We start from the raw sequence: 15,555 nt of genomic DNA, 5'->3' as shown, positions 1-15,555 counted from the left end.
GGAGCCGGGTAAACGCTCCGCTGCGCCTTTGCCACCGCAGCCCCGCAGCTGGCCGAGCCCGCAGCCGCCCACCGGAGCTCCCGAGCCGGCGCGCCGCTGACGTCAGAGCGCTGGTGACGTCACGGGCGGGCGGGGCGAGGGCGGGCCCGGGCGGGCGTTTCCGGAGCACGCGCGGGCCCGGGGGCCGCTGACGTCGGGCTCAGGTGCGCGCCCGCCTGCCCGCCTGCCCGCCCGGCCGAGCGCGGCCCAGCTGGCGGCCCGCAGCTCCCGGGGGGCGGCCCGCGGCGGTGAGGGGGGCGCCGGGCGGCCGAGGGGCCCCCGCGCTGCGTCCACGGGCCGGGCCGGGAGGCGCCCGGAGCGCGGCCCCACCCCTCGCGGGCCTGCGGCGCTCCTGCCCGGGGCCGGAGGCTGACCGGGCCGGGCCGCCCCGCGGGGCCGCGGCGAGCGCGGGGCCGCGTCGGCGCCTTCCGGGGCGGCAGCAGCGGGCGGCGGGGATGGACGGCGGCCCCCTGGAAGCCCGCCCGGCCCGCGGCCCCGCGCCGGCCGCCGCCCGTTAGCCCCGCGCGCCGGCCCCCCGCGCCGGGCCCGCTCTCCCCCGTCCGTCGGTGGCGTCCGAGAGATGGAAGAGAAGGAGCGATGTGACCGACCCGGGTCGCGTCTGCTGCACTGAGGCCTGGGTGGCGCCCGCCGGAAGGAAAACTCCAGCCCGGAGATCGGGGTGTTTGGGGGTTTTTCTTTTTTGGGGTGTGTTTAGAGGGGGGTGGGAGGGGAGGGGGCGCGGGGAGCATCCAAACCAGAGCTTGGATTGACAACGATTTTTTAAAGAAAAAAAAAAAAGAAAAAGCTTTCTGCACTTTTGACCGTGAAATAAACTCATCCCAAAGTTGTTTGCCTGTCGAGGAGCGCGAAGAGGTGGAGGTTTGGTTGCTTTTTTCCCCCCTTCTCCCCGTGACAAAGCATAAATCAGGGACACCAGGGAATCGTGGGCCTCCGGGAATCCTCCCAAGACGACGCTTGGCCTTGTCCCTCCGCAGAGAAGGCGAGGGGGGGGGTGCTTGGAGGCCTCTCTGGAACCGGAGGGGAAAACACGAAGCAAAACATGAGTTGTGTGCCATGGAAAGGAGACAAGGCCAAATCCGAGTCCGCGGAGCTGCCCCCGGCGGCGCCCCCCGACATCTACCACGAGAAGCAGCGCCGGGAGCTGTGCGCCCTGCACGCCCTCAACAACGTCTTCCAGGACGCCGAGGCCTTCACGCGCGAGACCCTGCAGGAGATTTTCCAGAGGTACCGGCCCCGGGGCCGCTTCCGGGATTAGGGGCGTGGGGGTTGGGGGGGTGGGCGATGCTCTTGGCTGCCCGTAGGTGTTAAGGCCCCTTTGCACTGGAGAAACGGGCCGGGAGAAACGGGCGACCTCGTGGCGGGCGCCCCCTCCAATGCATTGTCGATGGGGCTCAGGGAAAGGGAGTTAGTTGCGGGGTCAGGACTTGAATTCAGTTTGGTCTGGGCAGCGGCAGTGTTCTGTTAGCAGCAGCCCAGGAGGTGTATGTAGGCCAGGGGGCCGGGAATTCTTCTGTTCTGGTGGCTTCTACGTAGCAGAGCTATGTCGATCCCTCTGTTCCTTCTACTTCCTCCAAAAGACCCGCTCGTGCTTTCTTTTCTCTCTCTTTTTTTTTTTTTTTGGTGGAAGGGACCGCACTGGGTGGTTCCGAGGGCTACTCCGGCAGGGGTGCTCGCCAGGGGTGCACCCCGGCCCTTTGAGCGCTCTCTTACCCCTAAATGACCTTCTCCCCTTTGCCCCAGGCCGGGATTCAGGTTGCTGGAAGTTAAGCTCTAATCTTCCGGGGTCTGGGGGGCCTGAGATGAAGCTGCCTCTGCATCAGCTGGGCGGGACGTTCCCTCTGCAGCCCGTAGCAACTTTGACTGCGGGGCCGATCTCCTGGGTCCCACCTCAGGCAGGGTCCGGCCTGTTCAGTTCTCAGCGCAGAGCTAGGGCAGTGATGGTTCAAGCTGTGCATGCCGGCAGAGCCCGAAAATCTCTTCCCACTCTTCCCCAGGGGATTTTGGTCTCTCGTGGGCCCCAATTAAAGCTGGGAATGACCTATTTGGAGCGAAGCAGCCGTTTTGCCCTGACAGCCCTTCTCTTAAGAGACGTTGAGAGCAGGTGCTTCCCGGGGATCCCAGGGCCCCAGGAATGCCTCGTGGGGGTCCAAGTGTCTTTTGCAGAGTGGCTGTCCTCCAGGGAGCCCGCCCTGGGGGTCAGAGCATTGGTTTCTGATCAGCCAGCCCTCCAGAGCAGAAGAAAGGAGGTCAGGGATGAGACTGCTCCCCCGCCACCCACGAATATTTCTACTTCGAGTTGGATATTGGCAGAGGCTCTAAGCAGGACCCCAAAGTGCGCAGTGTCCCTTATAACATGGAAGTCTGTGGATGTTGCTTGGTGATTCCCAGAAACTGGATTTGGGGGTCGTTGGCCCCGTTTCATTCCTGAGCAAATGTCAACACTCAAGAATTTTGTGTCGTTCATAATTTTGGCAGTTTTGGTTTTGGGTGACACTGGGCAGTGCTCAGGACTTCACTCCTGACTCAGTGCTCAGGGATCCCTCCCGAGGGGGCTGGGGGCCATATGTGTTGCCGGGGATCGAACCCCAGGTCAGCTGTGTGCAAACAAACGCCCTGCTATGCTGTCTCCAGACCCCAGTTGGGAACTTCCTATGAATTTGGACCCTGATGTGACGCGGGTGACCGGGTTCCTCGGTGTAAGTGCTGCCCCGGGCCAGTCCCTCTGGGGAGGGATGTCATGGTCCATTTTCCCAGCGGAAATTGAGGCACCACAGCGTAGCTACCAAGCAGGATTTCGATCCAAACTTTGCGTCTGGGGGGCTGGAGTGATAGCACAGCGGGTAGGGCGTTTGCCTTGCACACGGCCGACCTGGGTTCGAATCCCAGCATCCCATATGGTCCCCTGAGCACCGCCAGGGGTAATTCCTGAGTGCAGAGCCAGGAGTGACCCCTGCGCATCGCCAGGTGTGACCCAAAAAGAAAAAAACAAAAACAAAACAAAACAAACTTTGCGTCTCCGGGCTTGCCCTGCCCACTCCACTGCTCTGCTGCTGCTTTTCTTTTTTGGCGGGGGGGGGGGGGGGGTCACACCCGGCAATGCCCAGGGGTCACTCCTGGGTCTGCACGAGGGCAGTTGGGCCTGGGTCAGGTCCGAAGGGTTTTCTCTGCCCCGTTTCCCTGACGGAGTAGAGTGCTGCGGCTCTGGCAGGTTATACACGACTCAGTTTCCTGTTGGCACAATGTAAAGATCCTCTCTCGATAGCTAACAGCAAATATCTCATAGAATTAAACATTTTTTTTTGTTTGTTTTTGGGGAGCCACACCCGACCATGCTCAGGGGTTCCTCCTGGCTCTGCACTCAGCAATCACTCCTGGCGGTGTTCAGGGTACCATAGGGGATGCTGGGGCTCGAACCCGGGTTAACTGCAGGCAGGGCAAACCTCTACCCGCTGTACTATCACTCCACCCCCAGTGTAGAATTACTATTGTTCTCGAATTTTATTATTACTTGGCCACACCTAGCGGTGCTTAGGGATTACTCCTGGCTCTGTGCTCAGGGATCACTCCTGGTGGGGCCCAGAGGACCATCTGTGGTGCCAGGGATCGAACACGGGTCAGCCACATACACAGTACATGCTCAACCCTTTGAGCTTTCTCAGCCAGGGTGGAATTTTTAATTTTGTTTTTTAGGTTATTTTTTTTGGGGGGGGTACACCTGATACTGCTCAGGGACCACTCCTGGTTTTGTGCTCGGGGGACCCTCTGTGGAGCCAGGATTTGAATCAGGGTTGCAGCTGCATGCTAGGCAAGTGCTTAACCTTTGTATGGTATTTTCAGCACCACCCAGGCCAGAGCTTTTTGAAAGCAAACACTGACTCGGCTGCCTGCAGGGTGCTGGGCGCTGCGGGGCCCTGCGGAGAAAACAGGTGGACGGAAGTCCAGCTCTGAGCCCCACCTTGCCGAGTGAAGGTAGAATCGTGGGCGTGGAATAGTTCCAGAGGAGGAAGGGGGTCTCTTTGGGTCTTAAGGACCTAACTTCAAATTCCCTGACGTTTCGATCTTCTTTGGAGACGGGGCTAGTGAACAGTAGGAATAGTTCTCTGTCTTGTCCAGCTCGGCCTCGTCCAGTTGCTGATGCCTCGAAGGAGCACCGGAAGGCCACCTCCTGGCCGAGAGAGCTGTGTCTCGGCTTGCCTGCGGCCAGCTCCGGTTCCACCTCTGCTCTGCTGGGGGTGACCCTTAAAAAAGACATCTCTGGGGGCTGGAGCGATAGCACAGCGGGTAGGGCATTTGCCTTGCACGCAGCTGGCCCGGGTTCGATTCCCAGCATTCCATATGGTCCCCCGAGCACTGCCAGGAGTAATTCCTGAGCGCAGAGCCAGGAGTAACCCCTGTGCATTGCCAGGTGCGACGGAAAAGAAAAGAAAACAAAAAGACATCTCCGGGCTGAAGAGATAGTGCAGTGGGAGAGGGTGCTTGCCTTGCACACAACCAACCCAGATTCAATCCCCAGCACCCCACAAGGTCCCCAAGCCTGCCAGGAGTGAGCCCTGAGCACAGAGCCAGGAATCAGCCCTGACCGCAGCCGGGTGTGGCCCAAAAACAAACCCAAAAGACCATCTCCTTTGAATTCCTGGTGTTGCATTAATTCATCGCAGCTTCAGAAACCTTTTACTCTTCCCAAGTGTTGCGCGACCCCCACGTGCAGTTTCCAGCACCCCAAAAGTTAGTGTTCCGGAAGTTAGACTGGATAGGGACTCGGCTCCGTGGGGTCCTGCCTGCTCCTCTTCTCTGTCGAGCCGGGGCTGGGAAACTTCCCACTCCAGTCGCAGGGCAGGTTGAACCCGAAGATGCTTTAGCGTTTGACCTGCAGCGGGGTAAGAGAGGAGCAGCCCCACCTCGGGGTCCAGAAGGGCCCTGAGCCCAGCTCACGGGGCCTGCTGGCGGGGAGGGCTGGGTCGCAGCTGGACCACTCCGCCTGTGGACAGGCAGGCTGGCTGGGCGCAAGGAGAGGTCGGAAGCTGGGAGAGTTTTGGGGGCAGGCTCAGAGGCCCCGGTGGGAGGTGAGCTGGGGTTCGGGAAGAGATGGGGGAACAGGGCCGGAGAAGCGGAATGTGAGGCGGAGGTGGGCAGGCCTGAAGGAGTGCTCGGGGATACCAGTTCTTGGGAGGGGCCCCCCCAAGTCGTGCCTTCTCAGCTGCGTCTGGGACCCGAGGCAGACCCCCGTCTCCCCACACCCCGGGAACAGGAGCCAATTGGGGTGCTCAGGAGTCTGCAGGGAGCCCGGAGCCTGGTGACCGCCCCCTCTGTCTCTGGCCGTCTGGGTGGCCGCGTGCGAGGCCCTGTGAGCGTCCAGGGCTGCAGGGGCCCGGGTTTGGGTTGTGGCTGGAGAGTGGTGGGGGAGGGAAGCCGGTGCGCGCCAGGCCGGGCTCTCTCGCCCGAGCAGGGCTTGCTTTCATTCCGTCCCCTTGAGCCCGAGGGGCCACACTGCTGCCCGGCCCCAGGGAGTCCCTTCCCTCCGAGTCCACAGCTGCCACCTCCCTCTCGCCCTGACGCGGCGGCCACACACACACACGCGGCCCGTCGGTCAAGCCGCCCCACCGCCGGGGTTTTCTTGGAAGGTCTCGGGGAGGTTCGTAGGAGTCTGGCTTTGCCTGGCGCTTTACCCCCCCACCGCAGCACATGGCCGTTTTGCAGGCCCCCCCCCCCCGCCCCAGAGACTGTGGAAGCCCCGGAAGGGGATGCTGGCACTTAGCAGGGGAAAACACTCGGACACGTCAGCTCGGGCCAGGCGTGCGCTGACAGGAGAGAGCGGGTCCCACGGCGGTTTCTAGTGGGACAGTGGCGGGGGAGGACGAGGGCTCTCGTGACCGCAGTGAGTGATGGTCAGTAAAGGCCCATGAGGAGGCAGCGGCGAGGCAGCCGGGGCCGAGGAGGGTCTTCGGGGGACCCAGGGAGGGGGGCGTTGGCGCTGGGGCCGGAATGGATCTTCAGCGCTGTTCTTGTTCAGTGAGGTACCTGCCGTGCTTGCTACCCAGGTTTGATCCCTGCCACTGCAGATGGTCCCCGGAGCATCGCCAGGGGTCATTCCCGAGCACTGCCGGGGTGGCAAAGCCTCTTCCCCCAAAAAGATCTTTATGGAGTCAGAAGTGCCTGTGGTTGATAGTCCCTTGGCCGAGAGCCCCTTGCGTTCTGTTTTGGGGCCGCTCCTGGCTGTGTCCAGGTCTCACTCCTGGCAGTGCGTAGGGGGTGTGGGAGTCCCAGGGACTGCGCCCGGGTAGGTGGTGTGTGATGCGTGACGGCGCCCTGTGTCTTCGCTGCCAGGGTTTAGCTTGTGTGCCAGCACCTGCCGGGTAGGGCCGCCTGCCTGCAGAGAGAGCTGTTTGCCCAGCACCTGGCCTGGGGTCTGTTTTGGGGGGTGGCTCACCTAGTGGCGCTCAGGGGCCGGCCCTGTGCTCAGGAGTTCCCAGGGGAAGTGTCAGCCTGTCTCACCTCCTTCCTGTCCTCCGAGGCTTGGCTGGAACCACTCCCTGGACACCCCCCATTTCCCTCCACCCCTTCCCGGAGGAGGGCATTCTGCCCTTTAAGAGGGTCTTCCCTCTGCCCTGTGGGGCCTCCTGGGACAGCTGAGGGGTGGGGGGTAGGGCGGGAGGTGAGCTGCAGGGGTCCGAGTGTGGCTTCCTGGCGGCCCAGGTTGCATTGTCTGGTCCAGCTTATGCCCCATGTGATTCTCTGGCTTTAATTGGAGGGAAAAGAGAGGAGGCTTCAGGAAGTATTTCACATGCAGGCAAGCTGGACCCGCCCTTGGCGAGGCCTGGCTAAGGCCTTCCTCCTCCTCGGGACTGTTTCTTTTCACTGCCTGAGCCCTGGGGCCTTTGCATATTTAATAATTAATGCTGAGCGCGTGCTGGCCTTCAGCAGGAGGCACTCGGCTGGAAAGTGAACAGCCACCAGACCAGGCGAGTCACAATGTCAGAGACTTTTTTTCCCCCTTTTGTTTTGTTTTTCTTTTTTGGCTTTCGGGGTCACACCTGGCGATGTGCAGGGGTGACTCCTGGCGGTGCTCGGGGGATCCTATGGGATGCTGGGGATCGAACCCGGGTCAGTTGCATGCACGGCAAACGCCTTTTCTGCGCCGTACTATGGCTCCAGACCCCAGAATGTCAAAAACTTAAAAAAAAAATAAACAAAGGTGGAAGCTCAGGAAGGGGAGGGGGGCTGTGGGTGGGGGGTTGCGCCTCCCCCAGGGAACCCCCACGCGTGCTCTGCTGGGGGCGCGCCCCCAAGTCAACTCCCCTGGCTAGTGCCCCCTCCTCTCCCGCCCTAGGTTGTCCCCCAACACCATGGTGACCCCCCATAAGAAGAGCATGCTGGGAAATGGGAACTACGACGTGAACGTCATCATGGCGGCGCTGCAGACCAAAGGCTACGAGGCAGTGTGGTGGGACAAGCGCAGGTAGCCGGGGGCTCAGGGCGGTGGCGGCGGGGGGCTGGGAAGGGGCGGGGCGGGGGTGGGGGGCTCTGGGAGCCTGAGCCCGCTCTCCCGCTCTGTGCCTGCTGCAGGGACGTGGGCGCCATGGCCCTCACCAACGTCATGGGCTTCATCATGAACCTGCCGTCCAGCCTGTGCTGGGGGCCGCTGAAGTTGCCCCTCAAGCGGCAGCACTGGATCTGCGTCCGAGAGGTGGGCGGCACCTACTACAACCTGGACTCCAAACTCAAGACCCCCGAGTGGATCGGCGGGGAGGGTGAGCTCAGGTACGGCGGTGGCGGCGGAACCGGGCTGGAGGACGTCTGGGGGCGGGGAGTGGCCGAGAGCATCCTCGGCGCGGGGACAGCCCTGCTAGCCTGGCCGCCCGTTCAGGCGAGGACAGCGGGCCCCGGGCCCGGGACTCCGCCTCTTCCTTTTTTCTGTGCTTTTTGGGTCACACCCGGTGATGCTCAGGGGTTCCTCCTGGCTCTGCACTCAGGAATCGCTCTTTTTTTTTTTTTGCTTTTTGGGTCACTCCTGGCTCATGCACTCAGAAATCACCCCTGGTGGTGCTCAGGGGGCCATATGGGATGCTGGGATTCGAACCCGGGTCGGCCACGTGCAAGGCAAACGCCCTACCCGCTGTGCTATCGCTCCAGCCCCAGGAATCGCTCTTGGCGGTGCTTGGGGGACCCTATGGGATGCCGGGGATCGAACCCGGATTGGCCATGTGCAAGGCAAACGCCCTCCCCGTTGTTCTGTCGCCCCGGCTCTTCCTCTTCGAAGCCCTCGACGGCAGGGTCTTCGGGCCCAGGTTTCCGGGGAGTCTCCCCTAACAGATGCTCCTGAGAGGGTGTCCCGGCACCAGGCACCCCGAGGTGGCTGGGCATGGTCTCGGATGGAAACGGGCGGCCAGATAGGCAGCTCACGTGCATGGCCCTCCCCTCCCCTCCCCTCTCCACAGGAAATTTCTCAAACAGCACCTGCGGGGGAAGAACTGTGAGCTGCTGCTGGTGGTGCCCGAAGACGCGGAGGCCCGGCAGAGCTGGAGGGCGGACATGTAATGGCTGCCGAGTCCCCAGACATCTCTGCGTGCGGCCCCCCGCTCGGACAGTGCAATAGGACGGTGGGGACTGTGGCAGAGCCAGCCAGCATTCCTGTTCCCGGGAAGGAGAGCGGGGCGCTCGGGGGCGCAGGGCAGGCTGTGGGCGACCCTGTTCTCACTGGCGGGGAGCAGGCGAGGGGCATCCCGGCGTCCCTTCCTGTGCCCCCCCCACAAGCACTCTGGGGGTCCCCACGCTGACCCGCCCAGAGATGCTGCCGGGCCCACGCCCCCTCTCCCGGCACCGTGGGCTCTGAAGACGGCGTGTGCCGGCCGGCTGCGAGCAGGGGGGCCTCTCAGGAAACCGGGTCCGACCCCCGCAGCGGTACAGCATGCGGCCCCCGCCGGGCCTGGACGCCCGCCTTCCCCGCCCCGCTCCGGAAGGTGGTCCGAGCCATCCTTCAGTTCTGTAGTGAGACGCTCTCAGTTCCACATGCCAGCCAGGCGGATCCGGCAAGATGCTCGTGTGACAGGGTGAGCTAGAGGGGCCTAGAGAGGCCAGACAGGGTCCTCCCTAGCCCAGTCCTCAGACTGGGCTGCCCCCCCCAACCCCCCCAACCCCACCCCCTGGGGCAGTGCCTGCGCTTATCTACATGGATTAAGGCGGCTCTGGTAGGGTCAGAGATGTCAGCGTCGGCTGTGCCCTCCCCGTCTGGACAGGTGGGCGAGGGTGGGGGATGGGAAGGTGAGCGGCTCAGGAGAGGCGGAGAGTGGGCTGTGGAGAGTGGGCCGCGCAGATGTGGAGGAAGGCGGGCAGGTGGGGAGCCGCAGAGCCCCCCCGGGGGGCTGGTCCCCAGCACGGCCACCTCCCTGTCGTTCCCTCCACAGTGACTGAGGATTGGCCCTCCCCTACCTCTTGAAATAGCTGCCGGCCACTTTCCTCCGGTCAGCGTGGGAAAGGACCCGGGCCGCAGCTGCCTCGGCCTGTCACCCTGCACAGGTCCTCGCTGCCCCTCGGGCCGGGGTGGTGGCCTCTGCAGCACCAGAGGCTGCAGGGGGCCAGGGGGCGGGGGTGGGCAGCGCCGGCGTGCCAGGCCAGAGCAGGCTTCGCGGGGCGGAGCCCGGGCTTCCTCCCGCCGTGACTGGAGTGCATGTTTACACCAGCACTTTCTCTGCACATGGATCTTCAATCCCACAAGGCCGTTTTTTTATGCTAAGAGGCCACCAGGCGGCCACTGCATTACATCCTCACAGCAACTGGCCACCGTCTCTCCTGCACCCTTTTCTACAGCAGCCCTGCTTGGCCCCCCAGGGAGCTCCTGGCCCCCGCACACTGACATTCCAGCCACCACCAGCCCGCCAGCCCCAGGGAGCTTGCTGGGATCGCCCCGGCCACGCCCGGGAGAGCAAGCCATCTTCTGGGTACAGGGGAGCGCCAACCCTGCGGGGCTGGTTTCTGTTCACATCCAATCTGGTGCTTAGGACAGGGACCCCTGCCGACGCCCCCCTTCCTCCCAGAGAGGGGCGGGCCTGACCCTGATGCCCAATAAAGGCGACCCTAGGCTTTTTGTTTGTTCTTGCTTTTGTTCCTTTTTTTCTTTGGCCTTGTGCTGGGTTTGTTTACAGAAGATGTATTTTGTTTAACCAAATATTAAAGATGAAAACTGTACAGAAATCTTGTCTGCCTGGATTCCACATAGACAGGAAAAAGGTCGTTTCTGGCCTAGTATAAAAGGGAGCTGGGGGTTGGGGAGAAAGCAGAGCAGGTGGGGTGCTCGCCCTGTCCTGTATGTGGGCGACACAGGTTTGACCCCCAGCACCCCATGTGGTCCCCGAGCCTTCCAGGAGCGATCCTGAATGCAGGCACGTGGGGTCCAAAAATAACCAAAAAGGGGGCCAGTCTGACATCATTTCGAGCAAGGCTGCTTTGGGGCTGGAGCGGTAGCACAGCGGGTAGGGCGTTTGCCTTGCACGCGGCGGGCGGCGGACCTGTTCAATTCCCAGCATCCCATAGGGTCCCCCGAGCACCACCAGGAGTAATTCAAAAAGCAAAAAAAAAAAAAAAAAAAAAAGCAAGGCTGCTTTGGCGAGACCTTTCACCTCAGTTGGGCCTGAGTGACAGAACAGCGCAGTGGGTAGGGCAGTTGCCTTGCATGCAGCCAACCTGGGTTTGATCCCCGGCACCCCCTAGGGTCCCCTGAGCCCCATCAGGAGTGATCCCTCACTGTCAAGTCTGGAGCAAGCCCCGAGCTTTGCTGGGTGTGGCCGTAAAGGACCTAAAACCTAAAGAACTTTGCTGCAGAAACCAGTAAAATAGTTCATGTAACGTACAAAAAAGTTACTGTGGCAATTTGAAGAACCCCAATTCTTTTTTTCCTTCTTTTTGGGTCACACCCGGCAATGCACAAGGGTTATTCCTGGCTCTGCACTCAGGAATTACCCCTGGCGGTGCTCAGGGGACCATATGGGATGCTGGGAATCGAACCCAGGTCGGGCGCGTGCAAGGCAAACGCCCTCCCCGCTGTGCTATCGCTCCAGCCCGAAGAACCCCAATTCTGATCTAATACAGAGATTAGAATTTCTTGGCTAGCACTGACAGGTGATTCAGCAGATGTGAAGGGGTGATGGAGGACCTCGCTGGGTCACAGAATCCCGACTACCTGGGTTTGAATTTGGATGTGGCACTTTCTGTGCCATCTTGGACAATCTTTGTGGAGGACAAACTTCCAATTTGTCTCGAGTTGACAGTGAGTCACAAATGCATTTAAGGGCCAGCGAGATATGCTGGAGCCCTGGGTTTGACTCCAGGCATCGACTTCACGGTCCTCCAAGCAAGAAGCCAGGGGCACCCCAGCCTTCCTCACCGGAAGACCGAGACGCACTCAGCAGCTGCCTGCGAGGCATAATTACTTAACGGTCTGCTTTGTAGTCAACCGTCCAACTCCTGTAATTGGTTGACTGCAGTGAGAGCAGTCTGAGGTGTGCGCCCTCCGGAGTATGCGCAGCATAGGGCTAGGCTGGAGGACAGGCCACATGCCAAGCCCCGTGGTTACACGGTAACTACAACCACGGGCCATGTGCATTACTTCTCAATGTAGTTTGTCCCGGTAACTCATAAAACTCAAGCGATAAACAGGGCTAATCTCCGGTGGCTCACCTGAATAATTACACCAGAAAAAAGATGTATTTGCAACCTTTCCTGAGACTAGAAAGTGGCACTAAATCCAACAAATCTTTGGTATGTCGAGGGTAGAAACTAGATTTTTTGGGTGATGCTGAGATCCTCCTGGCAGTGCTAGGATTGGAGGTGTCCATACCAGGTGCAGGGGATCCAACCCAGGCGGGGCACATGATCCCCCACCGCACTCTCCTGACCCTGTATGAATTATTTCTGTTGGTAAATCAGAGTGTCTAAATCCAGAATAGGCAAAAATTGCTATTAAAGAGGTCCTTGCTGAAAAGAAATTCCCTTTCACTCATGGGAACCTGTGACTTGTACTAAGGGATTGGTGTTAAGACGACAGTGCTAGCTTAGATAATGTGAGGATATCGTGGGCTACCAGCTCGTAAGTCGGGGAGGTGGCTCAAGGTGGGGCCTGGCCTTGCCTGTGGGGGTCTGCATCCAGCTCCTGGCAGCCCCTGCTCCTTGATGGTGGCTCTCGCCCCCCAAACCAGTTAATGATTGCAAAGTATGTACCATATGCATTTTTTTTTGTTTTTTGGGTCACACCCGGTCATGCTCAGGAATTACTCCTGGCGGTGCTCGGGGGACCATATGGGATGCTGGGAATCGAACCCGGATCAGCCACGTGTAAGGCAAATGCCCTACCCGCTGTGCTATTGCTCCAGCCCCATGTACCATATGCATCTGGATGACACGTTCAGGTGGAATCATTTTTTAATCTTTAAATACAAAAAATGAGCACTGATTTTTTTTTTTCTTCACACACACACAGACGTAGGTGTGCAGAGCCAGCCCCTGCTGCTCCCCTCAGACAGAGCGGGCGGGGCTGCCTCAGCGCCGCTCTCACCGCCCACAACACCCCAGTATTGTTCATTCCTACCCCCCCACGCCACGCTTCAGAACAAAACAGTAGTGAATTGGGTGGGGGGGGGGCCTCCACACCACGGGATGGTGAGGTGAGGGTCCTGGCGGCAGCGGCGGTGCCAGGGCAGGTGCTGAGCAGGGATAACCATCTGCACTGCGGGGCTCTGCTCTAAGAAGGGAGGCCGGGGGGGAGGGCGCCACCGGCCCTGGGAAGCCTGTCCGAGACAGCGTGGGGGGCGCCATCTCCCCACCGGGGTCAGACAGACCGATGCGCCAACGTTTAAAAACATTCCAGATAAGACAGCAGTTCAATCACTATTGACTCTGCAGACTTCTCCCGCTAAGACAGGTCCAACAGCGCGGCGACGATTTAGATCTTTCCAGGGAGCGGAGGCAGAGCCCCTGGCATTCCTCCTGACAGCCCGGTGTTGGGCCCTAGAAGTATCTGGAAAAGAAACGGGAGGGGGCATCAAGCACTGCACAGGCCTAGTGACCCCACGGTTCATCACTCATCGCCCAAGCTCCGGCAAACACCAGGCTGGGCTCAGCCAGTACCCGGGGGAGGGGCGGGGGCGGGCTGGGACCCCACCCCAGCCTCCCACCGGCGGGTCCCGGCGGGTCCCCCACCTTCTCGTGTCCCGGCTCACCTGCCGCTGCTGCAGCTGCTGCTGCTGCTCCATCTGCAGCTTCTCCGTCTCGAAGACCACCGGGAGGACCAGGATCATGAAGGAGGTGGTCCCGATCCACAGGGCAGCGCGGGAAAACCTGCGGGCGAGGCGGGCGAGGCCGCTGGCTGGGCACCCGGCGGGCATCTGCATGCGCACGTGAGCGCTGGGCCCCGCGCCGCCAGAACCCCCCCAGCCCCCGCTCCCGGTGCCCCGGGCAAGGTCACGCCGCCAGAACCCCCCCAGCCCCGCTCCACGGCGCCCCGGGCAAGGTCACGGCCCTCCCGGGTAGCCCCGCCGGCGCCGGCCGCCGCCCCCCTCACCTGTACATCTTCTGAGCCACAAAGACGGAGAGGTCAAACGTGGCTCCCGCGGCGGAGCGGACGCGCTCCGGGAACATCTCCGTCAGCCCCCACAGCCGCTCCGACAGGGTCTCGTCGAGCTGCGGGGGCCGAGGTGAGGGCTGGGCTGAGGCCGCGGGCCCCCGGCGCCCCTGCCCCTGCCCCCGCCGCCGCGCCGCCCTCCCCCGGCCCCGCCGCGCGCCTCTCGCGCCGCCGGCTCCCCCGCGGCCCGCTCCGCCCCACCCGGCCGGGCCCGCGCACCTCGTCGTCATCGTCCTCCTCCAGCTCCTCCTCGGTTTTGTCGGCATCGCCCTTCGGAACCAGCTCGTCTGGGGAGACGGGCGCCCCGGGGCCGGCGGCGGCAGCGGCGGAGGCCATGGCTGGTGGGGAGGAGGGAAAGGGAAAGCACCGGAAGCGGAAGGGAGGCGGCGAGAGGTGCGCGCTCGGCGGCCAGAGGGGCGCGGGCAGTGCGCCACCCCCCGGCCGGGAGGGGTCCCGCTCGCCTGCGCCGAGTCTTGGGGGGGCCTGACGCCAGAGGGCTTACATAAACACATAAACACCTGGGAAACGCCCGCAGCGTCCCGGAGCTTCTGCAGAAATTCTGTCGGGTTACTTTTTTTTTTTTGCTTTTTGGGTCACACCCAGCGATGCTCAGGGGTTACTCCTGGCTTTGCACTCAGGAATTGCTCCTGGCAGTGCTTGGGGGACCATATGGGATACCGGGGATCGAACCCGGGTTGGCTGCGTGCAAGGCAAACGCCCTACCCGCTGTGCTATCGCTCCGGCCCCTGTCGGGTTACTTTGAAACCTGCATTTTACGGGAAAGAGTCCCAGAGAGTCTCATTGTTCGCTGCAAAGGCCGAGTTTCACCTCCCGAAGGAGAGATTTGGAGATGTATTACGTTTATCCGAGGCCGGAGCGACAGGACAGCGGGAAGAGCCTTGCACACGGCCGACCTGGGTTCGATCCCTGGCATCCCTTAAGGCCCCCCCCACCAAAACCGCCAGGAGTAATTTCTGAGTTATTCCAGAAGTAACCCCCGAGCATCCCTGGTGTGACCCCAAAAGAGAAAAAAAAAAAGGTTTTCGGAGAAACAAAATGAGTCCACTGCATTCTAACGGGCAATAAGTCGCAACCTAAGCATGGCCTCCCGGGAAGAGTTTGTGCAGACTCAGTCTTCACAACCAGCCACTGAGGTCATTACTGCTTCCCCTGGCCCGAAATGAGGACACCAAGCACACAGTTGGTGCAAGGAGTTCTGGAGGCTGGATTTCTAGAAGTAGGCATTTAAAATGGGGGGAGGGGCAGCTGGAGCAGGTAGCACAGTGGGTAGGGCATTTGCCTGCACGGAGCTGACCCGGGTTCAATTCCCTGGCATCCCATAAGATTCCCCAAGCCCTGCCAAGAGTAAACCCTGAGCATTGCTGGGTGTGACCCCCACCCCCAAATAAATGGGAGAGATGGTACAGCAGGAAGGGCGTTTGCCTCACTTGGAGCTGACAGGCAAAAAGTTGACTCGGGTTCCATCTTGGCACCACATATGGGCCCCTGAGCCCACCAGGAGTGATCCCTGAGCACTGCTGAGTGTGACCCCAAAACAAAACAAGTGACACTGAGGCCTTAAGGATGAGCAGCGTCTGGGTGGGAAAACATCAAATAAAGGGTGTGTGTGTGTGTGTGTGTGTGTGTGTGTTTGGGGGGGTGATTGGCACCAGCTCCCACTTTCACCAACACGATTGTCCCCCACACGGCTGCTCTACCACTTTCCCTCCACTGCCCCCCTTCTCTTGCACCCCCACACTTCAAGACTGTCCCCCTGCACTCCCTGGTGCCAGCCCCTGACTCAGGTCCCAGTGGTGGTGCCGTGCCAGCCTGTCCCGATGCCCAGGTGGCCAGGCCCGGCCCTCCCTTCTCCCAAGCTGCTCATC

General features: G+C 61.3%; 2 protein-coding genes across 2 annotated transcripts; one reads left to right on the top strand and one right to left on the bottom strand.

The window, feature by feature from the left end:
• The first annotated feature begins 753 nt into the window (after positions 1-753).
• Positions 754-10,248, top strand: JOSD1 (Josephin domain containing 1). Its single transcript, XM_055141173.1, has 4 exons — positions 754-1,284; positions 7,388-7,516; positions 7,624-7,818; positions 8,496-10,248. The coding sequence occupies exons 1-4, from the start codon at positions 1,100-1,102 to the stop codon at positions 8,593-8,595; spliced, it is 609 nt and encodes a 202-aa protein (XP_054997148.1). The 5' UTR covers positions 754-1,099; the 3' UTR covers positions 8,596-10,248.
• Positions 10,249-12,453: 2,205 nt separating this feature from the next.
• On the bottom strand, positions 12,454-14,049 carry TOMM22 (translocase of outer mitochondrial membrane 22). Its single transcript, XM_055141177.1, has 4 exons — positions 13,889-14,049; positions 13,610-13,728; positions 13,269-13,386; positions 12,454-13,066 (listed from the first exon to the last, which is right to left on the bottom strand). Exons 1-4 carry the CDS (start codon positions 14,003-14,005, stop codon positions 12,992-12,994), a joined length of 429 nt encoding a protein of 142 aa, XP_054997152.1. The 5' UTR covers positions 14,006-14,049; the 3' UTR covers positions 12,454-12,991.
• Positions 14,050-15,555: the final 1,506 nt, after the last annotated feature.

Source organism: Sorex araneus, chromosome 6, assembly GCF_027595985.1.
Source record: "Sorex araneus isolate mSorAra2 chromosome 6, mSorAra2.pri, whole genome shotgun sequence".
NCBI classification, from domain to species: Eukaryota; Metazoa; Chordata; class Mammalia; order Eulipotyphla; family Soricidae; genus Sorex; species Sorex araneus.
This window is presented reverse-complemented; position numbering and strand designations above follow the sequence as displayed.

Excerpts from the sequence above, each read along its gene's own strand:
- JOSD1 (XM_055141173.1), top strand. The coding sequence starts at position 1,100 with ATGAGTTGTGTGCCATGGAAAGGAGACAAGGCCAAATCCGAGTCCGCG. Across the intron at positions 7,517-7,623 it reads GTGTGGTGGGACAAGCGCAG|GGACGTGGGCGCCATGGCCC; the intron begins GTAGCCGGGGGC and ends TGCCTGCTGCAG. Across the intron at positions 7,819-8,495 it reads GGCGGGGAGGGTGAGCTCAG|GAAATTTCTCAAACAGCACC; the intron begins GTACGGCGGTGG and ends CCCTCTCCACAG.
- TOMM22 (XM_055141177.1), bottom strand. The coding sequence starts at position 14,005 with ATGGCCTCCGCCGCTGCCGCCGCCGGCCCCGGGGCGCCCGTCTCCCCA. Across the intron at positions 13,387-13,609 it reads GTGGCTCAGAAGATGTACAG|GTTTTCCCGCGCTGCCCTGT; the intron begins GTGAGGGGGGCG and ends CCTCGCCCGCAG. Across the intron at positions 13,067-13,268 it reads AGCAGCTGCAGCAGCGGCAG|ATACTTCTAGGGCCCAACAC; the intron begins GTGAGCCGGGAC and ends TTTCTTTTCCAG.